The sequence below is a fragment of the Tachyglossus aculeatus genome, chromosome 21 (assembly GCF_015852505.1).
Source record: "Tachyglossus aculeatus isolate mTacAcu1 chromosome 21, mTacAcu1.pri, whole genome shotgun sequence".
In the NCBI taxonomy this organism is placed as follows: Eukaryota; Metazoa; Chordata; class Mammalia; order Monotremata; family Tachyglossidae; genus Tachyglossus; species Tachyglossus aculeatus.
This window is the reverse complement of record NC_052086.1, coordinates 58,148,116-58,172,924: the sequence shown is the minus strand read 5'-3', so window position 1 is coordinate 58,172,924 and position 24,809 is coordinate 58,148,116. Positions and strand designations below refer to the sequence as shown.

General features: G+C 40.6%; 1 protein-coding gene across 1 annotated transcript in view; it reads left to right on the top strand.

Moving 5' to 3' along the window:
* Window positions 1–17,666, top strand: part of WIPI2 (WD repeat domain, phosphoinositide interacting 2) — a 32,163-nt gene extending 14,497 nt beyond the window's left edge. Inside the window, exons 3-12 of the mRNA XM_038762496.1 lie at window positions 5,095–5,264; window positions 5,798–5,894; window positions 6,718–6,815; window positions 7,305–7,397; window positions 8,545–8,615; window positions 10,937–11,044; window positions 12,581–12,745; window positions 14,076–14,183; window positions 15,736–15,866; window positions 16,770–17,666. Coding sequence (XP_038618424.1) covers window positions 5,095–5,264; window positions 5,798–5,894; window positions 6,718–6,815; window positions 7,305–7,397; window positions 8,545–8,615; window positions 10,937–11,044; window positions 12,581–12,745; window positions 14,076–14,183; window positions 15,736–15,866; window positions 16,770–16,891 — 1,163 coding nt within the window. The 3' untranslated portion in view covers window positions 16,892–17,666. The remainder of the gene's footprint in view (window positions 1–5,094; window positions 5,265–5,797; window positions 5,895–6,717; window positions 6,816–7,304; window positions 7,398–8,544; window positions 8,616–10,936; window positions 11,045–12,580; window positions 12,746–14,075; window positions 14,184–15,735; window positions 15,867–16,769) is intronic.
* The last annotated feature ends 7,143 nt before the right edge of the window (window positions 17,667–24,809 follow it).

The window sequence follows — 24,809 nt, the reverse complement described above, 5'->3', positions numbered from 1 at the left end:
ATATTTGTTTTTCTTTTAAATGTTTCATTTCATGTTAGACCTGTGTTCATCAGAAAAATAACCCAACAGTTCTAAGGCAAGACATGTACCATAAGTGTTTCTCTTATGCTCAGCAAAAAGCATGCTGGAGCTTTCTTTCATCCTAGAGATGCATTGTTATAGATAACTATCTTCCAGAGAGCTTCTGGCTTGACTAATGAGAAGAGTATCAATTACTTTATCGGGCCAACAGTTGCATCTGTAGCCCTGAGAAATTACTCTTCCTGGCACCTGTCCTATTTGGCAAGCATCATATTGTTCAGAAGAATGATTTAAAAATGTTAGGTTTATAATAATGGATCAATATAGAAAGTGAGTGGCTTGTCTTGCTCCCAAGTCTTTTAGAGTGGAAAACTAGGTTTTCAGCAGATTTTTATGTACAGCTCTAGAACTGCACAAGGCATCTGCTAGACCTGCCTCCGTGCTATGTTTTATTATCACGGAAGAGGGTTAATGCTCAAACTGAGATTTGCCAGATCCACCTTAGATGCAGGCCTTCTATTAAAAACTAGGAAGGGCTGTTAGATTTCATCTAGTCTAATAAATCGTAACAGTGGTTCAGTTTAGTGTCAGAAGCTGCTCAGGTGAACTCTAAAAGAGCAGTCTTGAACGTGAGTGGTCACTGAAGAGCCTTTTGAAACTCTGCACATTGGCGAAAGCTCTGATTCTGGTGTCCTGGTAACGTGCCACCTTGAATAATTACACTGTGCTTCTCTCTTTCCCTTGCATTACAGTTGATTTTAGTATCATCTGCTTTCTGTATAGAATTGTTTTCTAAAGATTCAGTTGTACCATCCTAGGGGTGGCTTTATTTCAGTGGTAGGGGAAAGTGATTGCTGTAGGGAGACAGCATATGTTGTTTTTAAAGGATAACTTTGGGACTAAAAGTGCACTACATGGATTGTGGAAATGCTGCACTAGAACATAGTAACAGGTCTGAAAAAGATGTTTAAAATAGTTCAGTTTGCAGTCCTGCCATCAACTGCAGCCTCTGCAGAAAAGCTAATGGATGCAGGAATCCATTCAATCAGATAACAGATGCATCAGCAGTGCCTCAAGGCACCTTGTGTCCCTGACCAGAGAGGCTTATCAACACCTATGTCATGATGGGCAAGTCAGTGAGGGATGGGCACATTCTTGGGCGATTGCCAAGGCTATGCAGGCTTCCACCAAGCCTAGCATGTCTGCATTACAAAAGAAGCTATATGGCTCCTTAAACATCATCGCAGCTCCTCTGAGGAATGAGGATTGCTCCAGTCTCATCACATGCAAGTAGAGAATCCTGAAGAAGTAGCCACTATGTTTTCAGTATTCTCCTGAACACCCCTTTTACTGTTGAAGCTGGGGTCCTTCAAGGTATAGAAAACCTTACTCAACATTTGGCGATTTGGCACTTGCCTCAGCTGTTTAATCACCACCTTAGGCAAGGTCATGAAAAGTGACACAGTATCTGAGCACAGTGCACACCTGCTGAGCCCTCCTGTCATTTTCCTTCAGTCAGTGATATTTGTTGAGCACTTTACGCTGTGCAAAACTCTGGAGTGAGTTTTGGGGAATAATACAGTACAGCAGGTGTCAGCCATCTTTTTCTACAGATGAACCAGAATAAGGAATCCTTTGAGCTATTGGTGCACAGAGTCATGTAATCTGGCCCCCGCCTAACATGTGGTATTATTCTGTCATGGTGTGGAGTGATGACATCATTATGCTGCTTGCCTGCTTCATAACAGCTGTGACTGTTGGAAGAGATGGGAAACGGGGAAAGGGAAGAAATGAAGGGAACAAAAGAATAGGGGTGAAAAAGGGAGATTGCAGGGAAGGAGTCAGCATCAAGCAGCAAACCCAGAGACCTCTGCCAGGCTCTGGCCCCATAAACACAGCCTTGTAGGGTGGAAAGGCCCTGATGTGTTCTGGGGTTCAGATTCACACTACTCTAAATGGGGAATCATCACCTTGATCTGCCCGGGATGAGGGCAGGGTTGTACCTGACTGAAGATTCCATGTATCCCCTGTTGCTTTTCCTTCTCTCCCTACTTCTCTGCTTCAAATAGTTCCAGAGCCAGGAGGGGAGGAGGCAGGCAGGGGGAGGAAGTCTGTCCCGTTCTGTCATGTCTCTCCCCCCGACAAGAAGACCTCAGCCACAGGCGACCTGCCTGGGAACCTCAGGTAGGGCCTGAAAGCCATGAAGCTGGACCCTTGCCTTGAAGCCCCTGTGAGACCCTAGTTTCTGGATTCTATGGCCCTGGCTGGTAATTCCTGGACCCGCCCTGCCCAGGAGGGCATTTCCGCCGATCACTTCAGCGGGAGGGAAGTGAATACACCCATCCTGAATGCTGTCTGCACTCAGCAGCTTTTCAGCTGGTTCTTCCCCTGTCCCTGCTTTTACTCCTGACAGTCCCCTGTCCCCTTACTCCTAAGCTCCCTCTACCCGCCATGACTCCCCCTTCACTTTTGACTCCCCTATTCCCCCCACAACCCCCAGAAAGGGCCAACCTGAGAAGGAAGGAGGGAGGTGGGAGGGCACTTTCTGGGCCACAGAGCTGATTAAAGGAAATTCTCTGCCACTTTAGCACTAGGAGGAGAAGCTGGGTAGGGTAGGAGGAGAAGGGGCAGGGGAATTTGGTAAAATGGGCACATATTGTACCCAGCGAATGAAGGGGAGAAGGAGAGAGGGGAAGATAGAGCTGAACTTGTGTTAGGGTGTTTACTTCCTCCTCTGCCACCGTTTAACTCAGTTGCTCCTAAGCCTGGTGACTGTGGGGGTCCATGAGAAATGCTAGTGGCACCCAGCACCTCCTGAAATCATAATGAGGCTTCAGACCAAGCCAAGACCTCTACACACTTTTCAGAGACCTTATCAAAACATTAGATGCTATCAGAAAATTTTGTGGCCACCACATATGTAATAAATCTGGTTTCCCTGAAAAATTCATCAATATTTTGACACTTTTCTGTATAATTGTGAGACAGGGGCCTACCACATATGCCACAGCCATTGAACAATTCCTTCAGTATCACTTTCAGGTCTTGGCATCCAATGGCAAGACAGGTTCACAACCAACAAAGCCCAACTTGCATTGATCCTAAGCTCATCTCAATTTAACTGGAGCTTGAGAGGAGAATTGATATTAGAAGGCTACCCTAATGTAAGCTGAAATGGAACAACTGAAATTAAAGAGAGGAGGAGAAATATTTTAAGCCCCCATCAAAGTATGGCCTCAACAAAGAAGTATTAAAGTTGAAAGCTGGGAAGCAATTGCAACAGACTGGCAAATAAGAAAGGAGTGATTCTTTTTGAGTGCTAACTTCAAGAGGATCATGAAAGAGGCAAAAATTAAAACAGGGTTAGGCACAAGTGACAATAAGTACATCAGTGCAACAAAGGATAATCTTTTTATGCATGTCAGAGCACTTAAGCCCAAATTGATTTACTGATGCTACTGTTTAAGCACTTAGAAATCTATCTGTATTTCCATTTCCTTCTTCCTCTCTGTAAAGTTGTAATTGTCACTCCCATTAGATTGACAGCTCATTCAAGGCAAGGATTCTTTTTCTACCTCTCTTACACTCTTCCAAGTATTCAGTACCACGCTGTACACCCAGTAAGTGCTCAATAGATACTGTCGATTGATCGACCCACAGTGACTTCTACATCCACCTACACATCCTTAGCTAAGCAAACCAGTGGTATCATCACTAAAAGGGAAGGCGTCTGAGACCACTGAGCTCATTCCTTTTCCCTTCCTGCCTGTCTTTGCTGAGAAGAAATTCTGTGTTTCAGAACCAGGCAGGCAGAAACTGGTGACATCCATGCGGCCTCAAGCACTGTCCCCATTGGTATTCCACCATCTGTAAAGCGGTATTCAAAACTGCAGCACCTTCCTCCTCCCTCTCCATCTGCTGTCAGCAGGGAGGAGACTTGTCCCACTGTAGTGGCCAAACAGAAGCATAATAATAATAATAATAATAATAATAATAATAATGATATTTTTAAGTGCTTACTGTGTGTCATGCATGTTATAAGCACTGGGGTGGATACAGGCTAATCAGGTTGGACACAGTCCCTGTCTCACATGGGGCTCATAGTCTTAATCCCCATTTTCGCCATGAGGTAACTGAGGCACAGAGAAGTGAAGTGACTTGCCCGAGGTCACACAACAGACAAGTAGCAGAAGAGGGATTAGAATCCAGGTCCTTCTGACTTTCAGGTCCATGCTCTATCCATTAGGCCATGCTTCTTCCCTAGGTCATGCTGCTGCCATCTTACCCATTAGAACATGGGGAAGATGCCACCTGTTCCGACCAAGGACTACTTCTGTTGAAGTGGTGAGGAGCCCGAAGACTGTTTCCTTCCCAGGCATCATATACTATTGATTTTTATTCTGTCGCTGATATAATGCTGTTTCCAACTGAATTTACCTGTGGGTCTCTTCTACCTCATTGTAGGCAGGAATGATGTTTGCCAACTCTGTTATATTGTACTGTCCCAAGAGCTTAGTATACTGCTCTGCACACAGTGAACACTCAATAAAAAGGATTGATTGAACACCTTGTGAGCCAGGAACTGTGTCTGATTAAATACCCATACCTTTTCCCCAAGTATAGCACAGTACGTTACACAAAGTAAGCTCAGTGTGTAGTAGTAATAGTAAAGTTAATTATGTCAAATGGGGCAAATACAAATAAATATTGTAAGTGGACAAAATACTGGAGTGTATTTGAATAATGCATGTAGGTTTGATATTTCTATTTATACATCAGAATGAAAGATTGACTTCTTACTTCCCTCAACCTTTCTGACTGTGTGTGTGTGTGTTCAGTATATTTTTATTGAACATGAATATGGTAAATTTTTTGGTTAGGTGTGAGCTAGCTACAAATGCTTTTTGCAACTTAACATGATACTCCTTTGTCATTGTAAATATCAGTGCTCTACCAGTCCTGTTTAGGATTGATTTATCCTTTTGAGTAGCTTAGTGTGCTTTCTTATTAATGTGGTCTGATCATTCTTTCTCCTTTCTCCCCAACATTGCTCCCTTTTTGGTTATATTCCAGCTGATACAGAAGATGTCTGCATTGTGGAGAGACTTTTTTCAAGCAGCTTGGTGGCCATTGTTAGTCTCAAAGCCCCAAGGAAGTTGAAAGTTTGCCACTTTAAGAAGGGGACTGAGATCTGCAACTACAGCTATTCCAATACAATATTGGCAGTCAAACTGAATAGGCAGGTAAGTAACCTCTTCTGTGGAATCACCTTCACAGCAAAACTCCAGATGATTTAAATGAATTCACCAAGCATGTTCAGGCCCCCAGTTTTAAAATATTGACTGTTGTTGTTTTGACTTTTTGTCCCAACAGTTTTGATAGTACTCTCAGGAGACTTCCCTAAACAGCATCCTATTCACTTACTGAAGAAGAACAGTAACTGATGGTGAAGTAACTCCCAAAAGAGCCGTAAAAGCTTTCTGTTCAAAGCAAGGAAAGCTAATTACCCAGTTGAATCAACATTGAGTTTTAGGAACAAATCTAAGTATAGTGACAAGTCCAGTTAGGGTAGTTATTGTGTGTTGCCCTAGCCTACCCCATGTTGAAAGAGGTGAACATTGTTTAAATGACTCTAATTCTCAGTTGTCACATCTGAGTTAACTAGCCTAATATGGGTTGAGCATAATAAATTCTCCACAAAGTTTCTCTGAAACAATATTCTTACCAAAACATTGATTTTTTTTGTTTCTGTTTATTTTCTTTCTTCTGTCTCAAGAGGTTAATAGTGTGCCTAGAAGAATCTCTTTATATACACAATATTCGGGACATGAAGGTACTGCATACCATCAGGGAGACACCCCCTAATCCTGCAGGTAAACTACTTTGTTAAAAATGAACAGGAAATTTGTTTCTTTTTACCTGTGTAAAGGTCTCCGTTTCTTATTGTAAAATCCCACATATTTGAAAAAGCTAAAGAGGATGGCTTTCATGAATCCTGAAATGTTTGCAATCCCAAATGGGGAACCCAACTTGCCTTTTAATGGTGGATGTGCCTGTAACTGTTTCTGCTTCCACTTAGCTTTCAGTGAAATTTTCTGTTTGCCATGGTGGGAAAATCCCTTGCAAATCACAGAAGTCAAGGCATCTTATGCTAATGGTTAGGAATAAAGGCAGAGCAAGGTTTAACTTGTGAAAAGCAGGGACCATGTTGTAGCTCTCAGAAAGCATTTTTCTGGGTATCGTCAAACCCAGGCTCTCACCTCATTTTTGTTTTGGTCAATCAGACCAGTGTGGCCTTTTTAGTCTTTGGACTCCTAAAAGGCCCAAATTGGACTCCTAAAAGGCCCAAATTGTTCCTTATAATACAGGTAATTGTGTTGCCTAGCCTCCTTCTCATCTACATATATAGTCAGTCGTGGGCAGAGAACATGTCTACCAGCTGTTTTATTGTACTCTGTTAAGCACTTAGTACAGTGCTCTGCATACAGGAAATGCTTAATAAATGCATATGACTGATTGAAATGTTTAAACATGCCATAAAAACTAAATATTAAATGAGAAATGTTTGCCAGCTTTTATATTTTCTAATCTGCTATAGTAGAAAAGAAAAGTTTTCTTAGTCTTAAACTGTGGTTTGTTTTTTTTTCCTGCCTTTTCCCTTCCCCAATTCTTGATTTCCCCCCCTGTTCTTTACAGGCTTGTGTGCACTGTCGATAAACAATGACAATTGTTACTTGGCCTATCCAGGGAGCGCAACCATCGGAGAAGTGCAAGTCTTTGACACCATTAATTTGGTGAGAGTCCCTGCATATTGACTCAAGGAATATTTCTTTCTTAAAATGGGTGTCAGTCTACATCCAGGAGCGCATAGGAAACCAAAATTCCTTGAGGTCTCTATGTGTATAATATATTGCTTATCTTTAAACTGAACTGCTGGCCTTCAGTTGTGAGGTCCAGGAGAACAGAAATTGAGTCTTCTCTGTGCTTTGTATTTCTTGCCCATTAGTGCTTAGTACAATGTTGTGAATTCCAGCATGATTAGATAGTCTTTCAGTTCTTGTTTGTCCATTTCCTGTAACCTCCAAATACATGCATTTGGAGGTAGAGAGAAAATTTCGTCAATAAATTAAAACAATTTTGCCCTTTCAGACTTTGCACAAGTAATCATGTTGGTGCTTGCATTCAACCAATTTGGCTTTTCCATCATATATGGTTGATAGGACAGGTGTGTTTTCTGACACTGCATAGTAATAAATCACATTTTATTTGTTTACCCTTTTCAGAGGGCTGCTAATATGATCCCGGCTCATGACAGTCCTCTAGCAGCCTTGGCCTTTGATGCAAATGGCACCAAACTTGCCACTGCTTCAGAAAAGGTGGGTTGTAGTTTGCTTGTAGCCCAGTGGAGAGGCAGTTGGAAAATTTGAATAGAAAATTTTCAAAGCCTCAGTTGTTCCTGGAACTCCAAGCAAGTTTACTTGTGAGCATCTTACATAAAAGACAAAAATGCAGTAATATTTCATTTTTAGACAATTAGCATGGCACTTTGTAGCTAATCTTAATGAGTGTTTTACAGTAATAGATGCAAATCCCAATTTATAATTTGCATCATATGTCAAATCACCTTTCTGTATTTCGAGCACTTTTCCTAGGACAGGCCTAGTGCTGTAGGAGGGAGATTTTGAAATAAGGCAACGTTATTTTGTTTAAACCATTTGGGGAAATAAATTTAAGGTGAATGTTGAGCTAAGCTGTGTAACTGACTAGAGAAGATGATTTTCATTTAATCTAGTTCTAGCCTTGGTAAGAAGATCTCCCATGAGTCAAAAATATGCCCCTGGCAAAGGAACTGGTAAGATCAGGATGCACAAATTTTCTTTCCTGCAGCATATACAACTTAACATCCTTTATAAATGAAATCAAATTCCATTATTTGAGTCACAAATCTTAATATATCTCCCATATTGATCTAAAATTTCTTTTAAAGTAGAAATCCTCAACCTGATCATTAATGGGAAATAAATAACACAAATCGCAAAGTCTAACGCACACAGTAAGATAAAGAAAAAAATTTTTATTAAGCATCTATTTTCAGCAGACATGGATGTTGAAATCCCTAAGACAGCACAGTTCGCTTGTGTTAAAGTTACAACTTCATTCTCTCTTTTTGTTTTCCCTGTGTGTAGTTTCAGACCAAATAAGTCAGGAGTAATTCTTATTCTTGGCCACAATAGTGTAATATTTGCTGGACAGAGCTCAGCCTATAGGGGAAGCAAAGAGTATTTGTAATTTGGTGGAAGAGATACTGATACATTTTCTTTCCACTTCATTTCTGTAATACGAATTGAAAATATCAAGAACACATAGAAATAAAAAAAATTTCTCTCTGAAATGTTGTACATCCATTCAAAGCCTAAACAGCCTGGTTGTTGCATTCAACTTTCCCTCAACTCCTGATAGAGAAGTTGAAAAATTACTTAGCATTACCTAACAGTTAAGTTAGTAGGGTTTTTTTCTTTGCAGGGGACTGTGATTAGAGTATTTTCCATACCAGAAGGACAGAAACTCTTTGAGTTCCGAAGAGGAGTAAAGAGGTAAAGTATAGAAGTCTTTCTCTGAAATTCATGAGGATATATTTCAGCTGTCAATTACAGAAAGTCTCCTGTGACAGAATAAGAAAAAAAAGCCTCTACCGCATGATAAGCAGGACAGGTCAAAAGCAGGAAAGATGATCCTGACTGTTATTGGAGTTAAATATTAGGCTAGGTTACCCAGGAAGGTTATGGGAACTCCTTCACTAGAGGACTCAGAAATGAACACGAGCCTCATCTGTGAGAGATGGCTTAGGTATTTTCCTTCCCTGGAAGCAGGAAGATGAACCGGGTGTTTGTTAATAGCAATCTCAGGATTCTCTGAGTAATCAAGCAATCAATGATAATTATTGAGCACTTACAGTGTGCAGTGTGCAGCACTGTACTAAGCACTTGAGTGATAACACTAAAATTAACTTATTTCAAAAATGGGATTTCTGTTTTGAATTGAGAACATCATGCTTTCAGTCAGTAGTTCATTTTGAGCACTTAAAATTGCTAACAATGCCGTTCCTACAGTTTAACTTGAAAATATTCAACAAGTAGCATACTCACAATTATAGGTCAAGGTTATTTGACATAGAGTAGGCAATGACTTGACCCGATCTTCCTGGGAATCAATTACAGTCTGGAGTCAAACTAGAATTGGGACCCCCAACTCCACTGCTCTAGCCAATAAAGCTAGCATCCTGTAGTAAGCATTCTTGTGGTCATAGACAGGTTTTCTAACTGAATGTAGGAGTTTTACATTTCAGAACTCTGACTTTCCAACAGCTGCCATTTCATCAAAAACTCTGAAATACTGCCTGGAAACAATGAGTATGCTAATAATATCCACTATTCCCAACACAGTCATATGGTGAAGTACTGGTGTTAGCTATTACTAATTCTGATGTTACAGGAGATGTTTCTTGATTGTGAGATTATAGGAGGATTTAGAGAGATTTTTTTAAAAAACATTTAAAGGTTCAGTGATTGTAACTTTGGCATTTTAAAGCATAAGTTGCACTGTTGAAGCACAATTCTTAGCATGCTATGCTGTTTTTTAAACTGTTAAAGTCATTGATTTGCCACCTTTATATTTGAGGCCCGCTCTAAGTAGCATCAGCAGTTCTTGAGCTTTGAAATTCATTTTCAGGCTAAAAGACATGCCTTAATTCATCTGAAAAGTGACAAACGTTGGGCCTAATGTCCTTTGTGGCGTTAGTCCAGTTCTGTCTAGAAAAGAGGAGGTTGTTAAAGGTACATGTAGGTGGATTCCATCTAAGTTGCTTCCTAGACAGTATAATGTTTAGTGATGCCATAATTGCAGAGAAGTAGAAACTGAATCAAGGAGGCCAACCTGTCCTCTGGGGGCTGGCAGATAAAGTGAGGTTGCCAGCCTGGCATCAAGCTCCAGACCAAACTGCAGGTTTATGGAGTGATAGCTTCAGCGGGGTCACCTGTTGTAAGACGAGCTCTCAAACAGCGAAGTCCTGGAAAATCATCAGTGTACCAAAATAAAAATGATGTTCCCCAAAATACAACCTTGTGGACCTGAAATGACTTGGATAAATGGTGAATTGAAAGGGGGTGTAGAAAACAGTAGGCAAACAAAATGGTTCAAATGAGTATTTGAAGCACAAATTTAAAGAATGTAACCTTGTTGTGGATTATCGGGAGTTAACAGTAGGAGATAAATTCGCCTGGTGTGCATTAAGATGGCTTCTTTGAACAGAGGCTTTGGGTGTGTTCCAAGTGTGTGGCCAAGACTGAGTAACAAACAGCCCTGACCTTTGCAAATAACTGTTGCAGGCCCAAGCCAAAAGGTAGTTTTCATTTGTGCCGTGTGGAGCTTTTTGGATCACCATGGGTCTTTCAGCCACATTTCCTCCCTACAGGGAGCGATCACCATTAGTTACATCATCTTTGTATGTGAAGAACTACCATGTGAACATGTTGATAATTTTCAGTTGCTGTTCACCACTATCTAACCGTGTGGGGAAATGACTGAGAAATGAGATGACTTAGTAATACCTCTTATTGGAATGTCTCAGGTTCCATCATTCTGTATAGTTATCCCCAGAGTTACCCAAGGAACAGTATAGAAATATTTGATGAACAGTGCAAGCAAATAAGAATTAAGTCAATCAACTAATTGCATTTATTGCATGCTTACTATGTGCAGAGCATTGTACTAAGCACTTGGGACAGTACACTATAACAGAGTTGGTAGACATGCTCCCTGCCCTTAATGAGCTTACAGGGAGCATTGTTATTTTGGACAGTAACTTGCCATTAACTGGGGATAGCTGTGTCACTGATCTGATTGATGCCTTTCCTAGGTGTGTAAGCATATGTTCCCTGGCCTTCAGCATGGATGGCATGTTCCTCTCTGCATCCAGTAACACTGAAACTGTGCACATCTTCAAACTCGAGACTGTGAAAGAAAAGTAAGTTAAAAAGTGACATCTGATATCATATGTGTGCATGGCTCATGGAGTTTGGATGATACCTCAGAAACTTAGCAATGTCCTGTTAGGGAGGGAGGGTGTTCCTATCAAGGGAACTGTGAGTAAGGAGACAGAAGAGGGAGAATCAAACAAGGTACCCTTAGAAGGTTATTTTGGGAGGACCAAAGAGCAAGTTGGGTAATGGAGGCTAAAGAGAGCAGATGGGTAAGAGGGATGAATTGATGAATTCACCAGCCTATTCACTGTAACTTGATCTCATTTATCTTACCACTGAACTCTTGCCCAAGTCCTTCCTCTGGCCTGAAACTCCTCTTTCATATCTGATAGAGCACCACCACTCCCCATTTTCAATACCCAACTAAAATCACATCTCCTCCAAGAAGTCTTCCCTAACACTCCTCTGTCATAATCCTCCCTTCTGCATTGCCTTTGCACTTGGGTCGGTATGCCTTAAACACTTCAATATTCACCCCAGCCCCATAGCACTTATGTACTTAACCATCTTTATTTTAATAGGTCCCCTGCCTCTAATCTGTGAGCTCCTTGTGGATCGAGATAATTGTACCTTCCTGAGCGCTTAGAATAGTACTGTGAAAACCATTAGTGCTCAACAAATACCATTGATTAAAAAAGTCTTGTAACATCCCTCAAACCATTATCACAAACCCATATTGAGACCTTATGTAGTGTGAAGCATGGAACTAACTATGTGCGGGAGAGACTCCATAGTTCCTGGTCCAAGTTCCAAGTTGTAAGGGAACATAGTTCCAAGGGACTCACAGTTTAAAATGGGGAGAATAGACACTGAGAATATTCAACAGGCAAACAAAAATTTAAAACTCCAAAATTACAGAGTTAGTCCAACTACTCGGTTTCAGTTATTGTGGGAGAAAATTTGATTGGATGGTGGCAGGAGGGAAAGGAGAAACCCCAGTCGTCTCTCCCTTTTGCTCTAGGCAGAATCACTCAATCCAAATTTTCTATTCCTTCTCAGCACTCTTGCCTGTCTTTCATCCTTCTTCCATTCTGGAACTGGAGGGCGGGTTATTGACACCTGCCCTGTCCTTGTATTGCCAAAAATGGAATATCTTTTATAAAGCCAAGTTCTACAATTGTGTTGGCCTTGGTGTTCCTGAAATAGCTTCACTGGGGTACAGTGTGCAGAATCCTTGTTTACTTGATGGGAAGAAGGCCATCACTTCCCTGTATTGAATATTCTCAGAAAGTTGAATTGGAGAAGAAGAAGGCCATCACTTCCCTGTATTGAATATTCTCAGAAAGTTGAATTGGAGAACGGTGACAGATGACTATATCTCCTTGGGTTCTTTTTCCTTGGAAACGGGGCCGTACTATTTCAAGACATGCAAGCTAACATTTGTGAGGAGGTGGAACTTGAGGAATTCTTTAAATAGAGTAGTGCGGCAGAACCGATATCAAGGGGTTTGTCTTTGGGAAGGCTCATTTCAAGTGAGCTAGATAAAAAAAATTGGTATTAATGGTGTCTTCTACTTCTAGACCTCAGGAGGAACCCACTACCTGGACTGGTTATTTTGGAAAAGTTCTTATGGCCTCTACCAGCTACTTACCCTCTCAAGTAACAGAAATGTTTAATCAGGGTAGAGCTTTTGCTACGGTCCGTTTACCATTCTGTGGTCACAAAAACATCTGCGCTCTTGCCACGTGAGTATAGAGACTGAGTTTGCATTGCTCCAGCCCAAACACCCTGTGTCTAGTAAAATATCCTCAGTCGTTGACTGTGTGGTGTTCCGAGCTTGTTAGGACTACTCAGCCAAACCGTACGGGCTGTTTACACTTAAGTGGTTTCTGTACCAAACCCAGAAGGGGATTATTGTAATCATTTGAAGGCTTTCTCCTGGCTCAAGAGCCATGTGTGATGGTAAAACTTTGATCTCATGCCGTGTAATGGGAAAGCAGAAAGGACAATAAAACCCTTCAGGGGAGGTTTTAGGATTGAATACCATTTTTTTTAATGGTATAGTATGTTCATTTCCCATAAATCTTTCCCTTTTTTTGTTTTTTTTTAACTGAGAAAAGTGTTTTAATGAGACCATGTCTTTGATCTGAAACTTGTTGGTGTATTGGTCTGAAGTTACTTATCGTCCAAGTGCCAGATGGGTCCCAGAGCCCACATTGAAGCCGTTTCACTTTGTATCAATAAGTTATTTATTTGGTTTGTATAAGTCTGTATGGTGCCCAGGAATGCAAGACATTTAGGGGTATGTAGTTGGAGACGCAAAATTCTCTAACTTTGAGATCATCTTTTAAACTTTGGTAATGCTACACCTACTTTGTGATCCAACTTGGTCCAAGCTGTACATTTTTGTTCCCATTTTTGTTTTGCCTGTCCTAGTTGAAGAAGCTGTTTTAAAATAGCCTCTTCTGAAAATGAGTTGAGGCTAGGTAGATAACTCTGTTGAGTCTCTCATTTGAAATTGTTTGCTTCTTTCCAAAGAGGAGCCACTTCTGAAGATTTAAGTACTGTAATAATGATAGTATTTGTTAAGCGCCTACTATGTGCCAAGCACTGTTCTAAGCGCTAGGGGGGACAAGGTCATTAGGTTGTCCCACGTGGGGCTCACAGTCTTAGTCCCCATTTTGCAGATGAGGTAACTGAGGCACAGAGAAGTTAAGGGACTTGCCCAAAGTCACATAGCTGACAAGTGGCAGAGCCGGGAGTAGAACCCATGACCCCTGACTCCTAAGCCTGTGCTATTTCCACTGAGCCACACTGCTTCTTTAATTGTACTAACTCCTCTTTGCATCAGTGGAAGTGTTATTTTGTCTCCTATTTATTAATAAATGTTGAGATGTGTTTTTTAGCAAGGAGACTGAACATGTAACCATTTGGTGATGGGGTTCTTAGTTGGAGATTTAGGAGCTGTTGTGGTGGGGGGCTAATAGGAAGCTCTTATTTTTAACATGTGCTTTTCATAAAGGCACACAATCCTGTATGAAGACCATTATTAATTTTTTTTTGCGCATTTGCTAGAATTCAGAAGATTCCCCGATTGCTTGTGGGGGCATCTGATGGGTACCTTTATATGTACAATCTGGATCCCCAGGAAGGAGGCGAGTGCACATTGATGAAGCAACACAAGTAAGTCTGCCCAGATAGCCTTTTACATATTGATCAAATCATGGTTTTTTGTTTTCCCATTTCTGCTCTTAATGTTTAGGTTCCTTGCCCTTCTTGTTCAAGTTTTTCTCTGTCAGGAGAAGTAGCGTGCCCTAGTGGTTAAAGCATGGGCCAGGGAGTCTGAAGGTCTTGCCCTGCCCCTTGTGTACTGTGTGACCTTGGGCAAGTCACTTAACATCTCTGTGCCTCAGCTACCTCATCTGTAAAATGGGTAAGAAGACTGTGAGCCCCATGTGGAACTTGGACTGTGTCCAATCTGACTAGGTTGTATCTACCCCAGTGCTCAGTATAGTGCTTGACACTCATGCTTAACAAATATCATTTTAAAAAAAGAGAAAGAGAAAGACATTTTATGGTATTAAATTCAGGCTTTTGACTGCATCTTACCTGGTGATAGAGTTAATTTTTCCTAAAGTTCATTAACACGAATAAACTTCAGAATTGCAAGGTGGTGCCCTTTTTAAACGTCACTTTTCCCAGAGTAAAATTTAGTGCTACCTTATGTTGAGACTTCATTGGCTTAGGTATTAGGCTGTTTTTTCTTGTGCTTTTTTTTAATGGTATTTGTTAAGCGCTTACTACATGCCAGACACCATACTAAGCACTGGGTTAGATACAACCTGATTAGATTAGACACAGTCCATGGTCTGTGTGGGGCTCGGAGTTTTCATACCCATTTTACAGATGAGATAACTGAGGCACAGAGAAGTTAACTGACTTGCCCAAGATCACACAGCACAAAAGTAGCAGAGGTGGGATTAGAACCTAGGTCCTTCTGACTCCCTGGCCCATGCTCTACTAGGCCACACCACTTCTTCACTCTGTATATTTCCTCACTTCGTATATTCCTCAAGCATCTAGTTCAGTGCTTTACTCCTAGTAGGTGTTCAGTAAGTGATATTGATTGACCTACCTCTGAGCCAGTTTGGTAACTTTGACAAGAATGCATAAAATTGGAAAGAGACTATATTATATAGGCTAGGCTTCAGAGAGTTTAGGCTTGCACATATGGCATGTCAGACATTCAGGAGATAGGGTTTACAATAATGCCTTATGGACTTGCTTTACCTTCATAATAATACTGTTGAGTCAACTCAAGTAGGCATGTGTGCTCAGCAGAGCAGGATTAGAGAGAGAGGAAAAAGTTTTAGTGGGTATGTGCACCCTTACATAAGAGAACAAAGTGAACAAGTATAGCTGGAAAGGAGAACTGAGATGGCCAAGAAAAGTGAGATAGGGAGTCGGACTGAGATGTGTGGACTACTAGTGAGGGGGAAAGCTATAAACAGAAAATAGAGAAGGGTAGTAGAGAATGGATGGATGGAGAGAAAACAGAGAAAACCAATGTTTCACAGATTTTAACTAGTTTTAAGATATGATTTTATTTGTGGTACCTTTTGTCTGCTTCCTCTAGAGATCTTGAACTATTTGACCTGTAGAGATTTTTTTTTATTGCATCATGACAACTATTATTAGAACCATTCTGTTTCGCTTTGTCTCTTCCACTCTCCAGGTTAGATGGCAGTATGGAGCCAGCTAATGAAATCTTAGAGTCTGCATCACACGACCGTCCTCTAGTAGCTCAGACCTATAGTGCTGCTGTAACAAAAGGTACTTACGTGCCTTCATCACCCACAAGACATGGTAAGGTTGTGGCTAAAGAAGCATTCCTCACTTTATTAAAGGAAATGGTGCTGACAGGATTGTCCTGCATGGCATCTGCTCTCAAAATAATATTTATGGTATTTGTTAAGCGCTTTCTACGTGCCAAGCACTGTTCTAAGCACTAAAAAGGTTCTTCTACTACTGTTTTACCTAGCTAAGAGCCGTTACTAAGCTCTTTTTAGAGAGACAGAAGTGGCAACTGTAGATTAAACATTTAGAAGATGGTATGTTGAATTGAGGGCTTTCAGATCTCCTTGGTCTGATTTCCACTATCTCTTCATTTTCTTTTGCACCCTCACAGGTGTTGGGCTTCCCTTTATTTCTGCAAATTTCTGCACTTACATGTCCGAGAATTGCCCCAGAGCACCCATTCTATCCAGTAGTGTAGGAATATGTGTGACCTGATCCAGAACTCCTGTTAAATATATACCACTACTTCGGGCTCCCTCTTAAGAATACCAGGGATGACATGAAGATGGCTCCGTTTGCCCCTGCATTCCTTTGAGTGGCTTGCTAACTGAGCAGTGGAAGATCAAAATCAATAGCCCTTCTCTCTGAAGATGAAAATTGCTACCTCCACTTTTGTCTGGGTAGAATGGGTTCTGAAGGCAGATGTGATTTTTTTAGAAAATCAAACCATAGACCTTTAAATTCTTATGCCATAGAGATAGAAGACATGCATTTTATATCTTTCGCTTGTGATGCCCAGGCACCAATGTGAATAGTAACTGTTCCTCCAAGTTGACAGATTAGGAGTTTGGGTCACCCGTGACTTCAGTGATATCCAGCTCCGAGAAGAGATTAGGATTTAGGAATTTTAGTTTATGGTTCAGTTTCTAAATTTGGGGTTCTCTGAATGTTCTGTTCTTTCTCTTGATGCAGCCTACACAGATGACCTGGGGGCAGTAGGTGGTGCTTGTCTGGAAGATGAAACCAATGCCCTGCGATTGGATGAAGATAATGAAGATAATGAGCATCCTCCCATGATTCTTCGGACTGACTGAATTTTGACCTGTGAACTTTAACCCCTGGAAGCAGAGAACACTGGCTTGACACTTCTTTGAGGACTCTTGTGTTTTTGCTGCTATGAATTTTGGTTGAATTAGGGAGAGGATGGCAGAGACTTCAATTTTTTAAAAAAGTCATAGCTGTAGTCTCATTCTATACTATGGAAAAAAATATATTTTCATTTCAGTGGCTTTTAATCTTGCATATCGATTTTAGCTCTTTTGTTTATTTGGTTTTTGTTCATTTCTTGCCAAAATCAACTCTTTGCTGAAAGCCCTCAAATCCTCCTCGCTTTGCATGCATTCATGAGATTCGTTCATGTGCCAAGCTAGCATAGGAGACATAGAAGCCACTTTATAACCAACTTGAGTTTGTAATTTTTTTATATATGTATATAATAGTAAGCATATATAAGGAAAGTGTGAAGAAGTGGTTTTGATTACTGAGGCTAGTCCTGCACTGACAAAGGTCCAAAAAGTTTCTCGTGCATGGGCTTACAGGGCGTGCTTAGTGACTGACATGTGACCTTTGAGTTTCGACCCCCTTTCTTCAGATCCCCATTCATGGACCATTTTTTTTTTTTGTTCTTGTTTTGTTAATTAAATTCCTTCTGAATGTCGCTTGATTGTGGGATTTTTTTTTCTGTGGTGGCTTTATATTTATTTTATTTTTTACTGGTCCTAGTAGGAATTGGTTAGGGGAGGTTTGTTCCCAGATTGGGAGTGTTTTCCCCTCTACCAGTGAATAAAACATCTGGGCAAACGAATGCAATAGTGGGTTTGTCTTATTAAATCATCTGTTCTTTTACTTGGGGGTTCTGGTAAATCAATATTCTGGCTTCAGGAGAGTGTGCATCTGCTTTGATTTCCCTGGAAAATGTAAGTTAAAGCCTGTGGGTAGCAGCTGATGTGACCAGATTTTTGGATAGGAGGTGAGGAGTGGAATTCCTGTTGATCTGGACATGCTAGTTGAATTGTCCTTGAGAAAGGCAAGGGAGGAAATATAACAAGTCAAATTTCCAACTGTAAGTGGGGGAATCTTTTATAAGCCAGTTAGTTGGCAGAAATGAATCATGTTATCAAGTAGGAATGGCCCCATATAAGGGAAGGAGGAATTGGGTGTATGTGAAACACCTATTTTACTAGATTGAAAAATGTGCCTTTTGTCTCCTTCTTTAAGGTTTGTTCAGCAAGCAACAAGGGATTAGGACAGGTGGTTATACGCATCAAAATTTGCCTGGTTCAATATCCTCCTTTTTTTCCTTTAACATGGGAGAGAGAATGAAATTCCTTGAAATACCTCAAGCTATGCATTCCAATACTTGATGTTTTAGTTGTGTAGATAAATTTATATGAGAATTAATACTTTGGCAGGTTTAGGTGTGGGAGGTGAATTTTTGTAAACTGAGATGCAAAACTAACGATCGGTTGAACTAGTTTTCTTGGTTTTGCTACTGACATTTCACTCTTGCGGATCTGGGGATAGGTGGGTAGAGTTCCTCGTCACTTAGGATCTGCTAGTTGAATTTCCCTTAATGGGAGAAGGGAGGAAATTCATTTAAATTTCCAGCTGAAAATTCAAAGCTCTTTAATATCTTTTTGCAAGGGGAAACTTTTGGTATGTATTTCTAAAGGGCAGTGCACCTTAAAGTCTGTGTTTCTCTCTTCCAAAACATTGCCTTGGATTTTATGTTTGTGGTGTACTTAAATGAATTGCATGAATTCTCTCATTGTGAGCCTCCGGAAATGAAAAATACTATTTTGAACTAGAACCAAAAATGCATGAGTGATATGTGGGCTTGGAACCCCAAACTTGGGTCTGGGCAAGTCAGCTGGGAATTGTTTTTCAAACTCTTTATTTTTTGATATTGTCACTAATTTGGAGATATAGGGTATTTCTATTTGTGATGGGTTTTGGATCAAGTCTGCTTCATCAGCTAGTTGAATAACTTCATAAGTAAACTGGCAGATGAATATTTATGTCTTTAGGCACAAATAGTTCCAGAAATTCTTGGATTTGAGCAGCTGGAACAGAAAGAATAGGGAAAGGAAGAAGAAAATAAATTAATCGCAAAAAAAGTAAAAACATAGTGGAAGGTCAAAGTTTTGAGGATATTTCTGAAAGGAAAATTTAGGATTTCTTGAGTAAAAAGATTCTTTGAAGTATGTTTTCCTTTGTTTACTCTTGGCTTGGCCTTCTCTCTCCTGTTTCTGACTTTTGGCCACTTCAGTGCTCATTTAGCACCCCTCCAGAGAGGAGCAGACAGGAGAAAGGGAGAAAATTCTATTTGATTGAAGCTCTGGTGTAACATGAAATAAAGGGGAGGAGTCTTGGCTAAAGTCAGGGTTTTGGATTTGAGGATTTAATTTATCTGTGCCTTTCCTATTCCCTGTTTCCCTAGGTAAATGAGCAAAGCAGTGTAGCCTAGTGGAAAGAGAGAGGGTCTGGGATTCAGGACCTGGGTTCTAATCCCAGCTCCACCACTTGTCTTCTGTGTGACCTTGGGCAAGTCATTTAACTTCTCTGTGCCTCGATTTCCTCATTTGTAAAATGGGAATTAAGACTGTGAGCCCCAAGTGGAACAGGGACTGTGTCCAACGCAATTATCTTGTATATACCCCAGCGCTTAGTACAGTTCCTGGCACCTAATAAGTGCTTAACATACAACAATAATAATAATAAATATTATTATTATTATTTTACCTTTGAAAGGAAAACATGCTGTCAGGCAGAACAAAATGGCACTGAAGCTCTCAGAAAATCTCATAGAGGAGTCCAGTCCCCTAGAATACTGGGAATCTTAACCAAAGGTCAAGACAATCAGTTTGGTGAACAACTCTGTGAACTAAATTCCTTTTGGAATTTTCTTGATTTTTAAAAACTGAAATTGGCACCAACAAGTTTTGCAAAACAAGTTTTCCCTTTATACTCTGTAGATATGTGGGTACAATCTATATAATTAAAAGCAGGACTAACTGCTCACTTGGAGGGTCAATTTTTGACACAATTTTAGCCATTGGCCCTGAGCAAATCATTTTTCAGTTCATGTTACCAAAATTAATATTAACAGAACTTTGTTCCTGAGGTAAGAGAAACTCAATTTCTAACAGGTTTCTTGGCATTCATATGGCCACTGATGCAATTTGGAAATCATTTCTGGCTCCAGGTATGTGCTTAACTTATTTCAAGTTGAAATTGCACAATTGGAGGCATTTACTCAGCATCTAAATATGATTTGTTTAGCATCTAGTGCTTACCTGACCCAGGCTATAGAAATGACTTAACAGCTCCTCCAAATCCACATGGATCTTTCAGATCAGTGTTGTTGCCATGTTGTGTGCTGCCAGTTCAGTGTATATTTGGGGAAGCACTTATGAAGCTGCTTTGAACAGACCTGACAGACTTTTCTTACCGCCTTCTACCTAAATCCTCCCCACTTGACAGATGGGGAAAAAATTTGATCTGGAAAAATCTAATCTTATCAAGACTGAGAATTTGATGGAGGATTTCAGACTTCCAAACCCATTATTGTCAGCTACATTTTTTTATTAAATTTTCATTTTAATTTCTCCCTTTCAGATTTATTGGATGAAGATACAGCATCTGTAGCAAATATGTTTAGTATCTTATGTGTGTGCATGTGTGCGTGTAAGTGTGTGTGTATATAAATAGTGGAAAATCTGTTCACAGATTACATTCCACACTTGAACTACCCAGCGCTTATTAAAAGCCCATTGCTGTTAGAATTTTATAACTGCATATGAAATTAAACCTGTGTTGTGATATGTGTTTTGTTTTTTCATTTGTTCACTGCATGATCACGGACAACATGGATATTTTATACCAAACTCATACCCATTTAAATAATATTTCAAAAACTGTGATAGCAGTGCCATCAGAATTCTGAAGCTGGCTAAATCTTACTGGGCTTTCAGATACATGAATAAGTTGCATCTTACCAATCTTTTCTCATGTGCAGAAAGCTGTTTACTTAATTCAAACCACCATAATTCTAGGCCTAAGCCTGACCTAAAAGACAGGAAGAAATATGAATCTCATCGTACGCTTGCTGATTTCTTCCTGGGGCTGAGGTCATTTGTTTGGCTCAGCTGCCTTGGGCCAAAGTGAGTTGTTCATTAGCAGTTATGAAAAATACTTGTCTAACGCCAACAGAGTATATTAAACAGCCTAGCTGGTTGGAAAGCCAAAGGGGTTATTTTTATTGGTATTGCTGACATCCACATTCCTCAAGAAGAGACCTAACCTGAATTGCTCTGATGGATTGGCGACTGCTTTAAAAGTAATAGCCAAGCATACAGTATATTATTTTGTAGTTAGATTTTCCTCAACTCATTCATTCAATCGTATTTGAGTGCTTACTGTGTGCAGAGCACTGTAATAAGTGCTTGGGAAGTACAAGTCTGCAACATATAGAGATGGTCCCTACCAACAACATTTTAAAAAACCTTCAGCTAACCGGCCCCATGGTTAGTGGGGGAAGCCGACGGCGGAGGTAAGCTGCGTCCATTTAAACTAATCTAGCAGGCGGAATTCAACACTTCGTATTATTTAACGGTCTTAAAATCCAGGGTTTAGGTTGTAAATATGTTTCGGATGTGGACTTGTATATAGATAGCTGGTTCGGTTACTCATCTAGCACTTTCAAGGGAAGATAAACTTGGACAGCTAGTCTTAGCTCTTTTTATTTTTCTTTCCCCGCCTTTAAAGTGGATTTGGAGTTGTGTGAACTCTGGGAGCAAGGTGATTAAGAGCTTGGTTGAACTGTGCTTATGGAATGACATCCTCTTTTGGAGACCTAGACTCATCATTGGCCCTCATCATCTTATCTTTTCCTTACTCTGCATTGTAGTACAAAAAACCCCCAGAATAGTTATAGAACTACAATGATCCTGAGAGAATAGATCTCTCTCTCTCTCTCTCTCGCTCTCTCTCTCTCTCTCTGAAACTGTATATTGAGTTGTAAAACTTCAATATGAGTCTCATCTCCCATGTTGAGATTCAGTTGCTGTCGTAAAAAGGAATATGATTTAGCTCTGTCATCTTTTCTTTTAATGACCTCCTTGATGTTCCCTTATTAGGACAGGTGCTTAAGTTCAGAATAGAGAAAAGTATTGTAAAGACAAATCACCATAATATTCTAGTTTAATGCCTTGGGCTACATAACCCTTCAAACCCCTACATACCTGACCCTTCAAAAGCAGGGAGAATTGCACTCAAGGTAGTTAAGCAAAACTTTACTTTAGAGTTAGTTAATTGCCCCCTAAATCTTTATTCTGATGGGAAGTTACAGGCCAAATGACCCTCCTCCATGGAGAGGCTCCATATTTTCAGTCTTTTCTTTCTCTCACCTTCTGCAGCAGATTTTACTCTCATTCCTTCCCTGAACTTCTGTGGCTTATGTAGTTCTTTGACTTTGTCTGAGCTCAAAGACTTGTGAGAGTTCAAGGTGAAATCCATTAAGGCCAGAACAACTACTGAGGATGTAAATTAGTCCAATTGCCAGTACTGGGTTACATCTGTAACTGAACTCTTGCAGGGGATTAAGGAAAAGGGTAGAACAGTGTGATGCATGTTAAACAGAAGCTATGCCTTTTTCTTTTGAAAGGACGTCCTTAGGATGTCCTAATCTAACCCAGCTTGGTAGATAGATGAAAAAATTATCTGCTCTTTAAATTTCTCATTTGCCTCATACCAAGGTAGAACAAAACTGCAATTGATAATGGAATCAGTGGCTCAGAAAAGTATGCAGTATCAGCTCTGTGGGTCAGAATTTGCATTTTAGCTAAAAATTCTTGTTTGCCCTAATCTCATCTATTTTAGGCCTATCCTACTTTGTTTTGGGGGCCACACCAATGCTGATTTGCAAGACTTTAACTGCCTCTGTTGCCTAGGTCAGTGCTGTGTACTCCTTGGATGGATAGGTATTCAATCATTGATGATAATGCTGATGAGATGGAAGGGAATCTTATTTATTGAGCACTTACTATGTTCAGAGCACTGTACTAAGCCCTGAGTAGAGTACAATACAACAGAATTATCAGACATGTTCCCTGCCCATAACGTGGCCTGAATGTGCCAGGGTGCCTTTAGATGGTAACTGCCAAGGGTCAAGCCTCAGAGTTCTAATGCTGTTGATTTGTGTTATTTCAGGCCTCGGCAAATGGAAGGTTGGTAGTTGATTGCCTTTTGGATTGGATTGATCATCATCATCAATCGTATTTATTGAGCGCTTACTATGTGCAGAGCACTGTACTAAGCGCTTGGGAAATACAAATTGGCAACATATAGAGACAGTCCCTACCCAACAGTGGGCTCACAGTCTAAAAGGGGGAGACAGAGAACAAAACCAAACATACTAACAAAATAAAATAAATAGAATAGATATGTACAAATAAAATAAATAAATAGAGTAAAAAAAATATGTACAAACATATATACATATATACAGGTGCTGTGGGGAAGGGAAGGAGGTAAGATGGGGATGGAGGGGGGACGAGGGGGAGAGGAAGGAAGGGGCTCAGTCTGGGAAGGAGGTGAGCTCTCAGCAGGGCCTTGAAGGGAGGAAGAGAGCTAGCTTAGTGGATGGGCAGAGGGAGGGCATTCCGGGCCCGGGGGATGACGTGGGCCGGGGGTCGATGGCGGGACAGGCGAGAGCGAGGTACAGTGAGGAGATCAGCGGTGGAGGAGTGGAGGGTGCGGACTGGGCTGTAGAAGGAGAGAAGGGAGGTGAGGTAGGAGGGGGCGAGGTGATGGAGAGCCTTGAAGCCTAGGGTGAGGGGTTTCTGCCTGATGCGCAGATTGATTGGTAGCCACTGGAGATTTTTGAGGAGGGGAGTGATATGCCCAGAGCATTTCTGGACAAAGATAATCCGGGCAGCAGCATGAAGTGATATTGGAAATATTGATATTGGAAATGGAAATATTGATATTTCCATTTCAACAGCTTCTTTTAGTCAGAAGGTTAAAATGATGAGAAGACCCATATCATGTTCATTTTGGGTAGTCTGAGGATGCAGAGAGGGGGGAAAAGCGTTGGAAAAGATTGGATGAAAAGCAGTCAATGTTATGCTATATTTTTTCAATACCACTGAGATCTTGGTTCATCTCCAATCCGATCTCCAATCGTATTCTGGATTGTGGACCTGCGTTCTAATCCTGCCTCTGCTGCTTGCCTGCTTGTGACCTTGGGTAAGTCACTTAAATTTTATATGCCTCAGTTTCCTCATCTGTAAAATGGGGGTTAAATACACTGTAAGGTCTTCTCTTAGACTGTACAATCCTCCAATAGACTATAAATTCTTTGAGGCAGAGCCCATGTCTACCAACTATAGTGAACCCTCTGTAACACAAAGTAAGCACTCTGTAAATACCAATGAGTGATTGAAATACCTGTTTCCCCTCCCCCTTAGACCAGGAACCTGATGTGAGACAGGGACTATGACTAATCTGATCATACTGTAACTACCACAGTGTTTTGCACGCAGTAAATGCTTAACAAGTGCCACAATTATTAATAATAATCAACGATATTTGAGTACTTAGTATGTGCAGAGTACATCAATAGAATACCAACGCACAATTCTTTCCCTCAAGGAGCTTACAATCTTGTAGGGGAAACAGACCTTAAAATAAATTACAGGAAGGGGAAGCAACGGCATATACTTTTCATTCTTTATGCTATTTTTATATTTATATTAGGGGTGACACGTTTTTCCCATATTCCACAACTGTAAGCTGCAGCCCAAGATGAGTCATACTAGAAGTAAAAGGAAATATGAATAACATATGAGACCTGCAGAATACTTCTATCACAAACTCGACCTCCAGATTCTTCAAGGTGAGAACTGCTTTAGGTTTTGTTGGAGCAGGTACTCTAACAGAATCAGCATTATG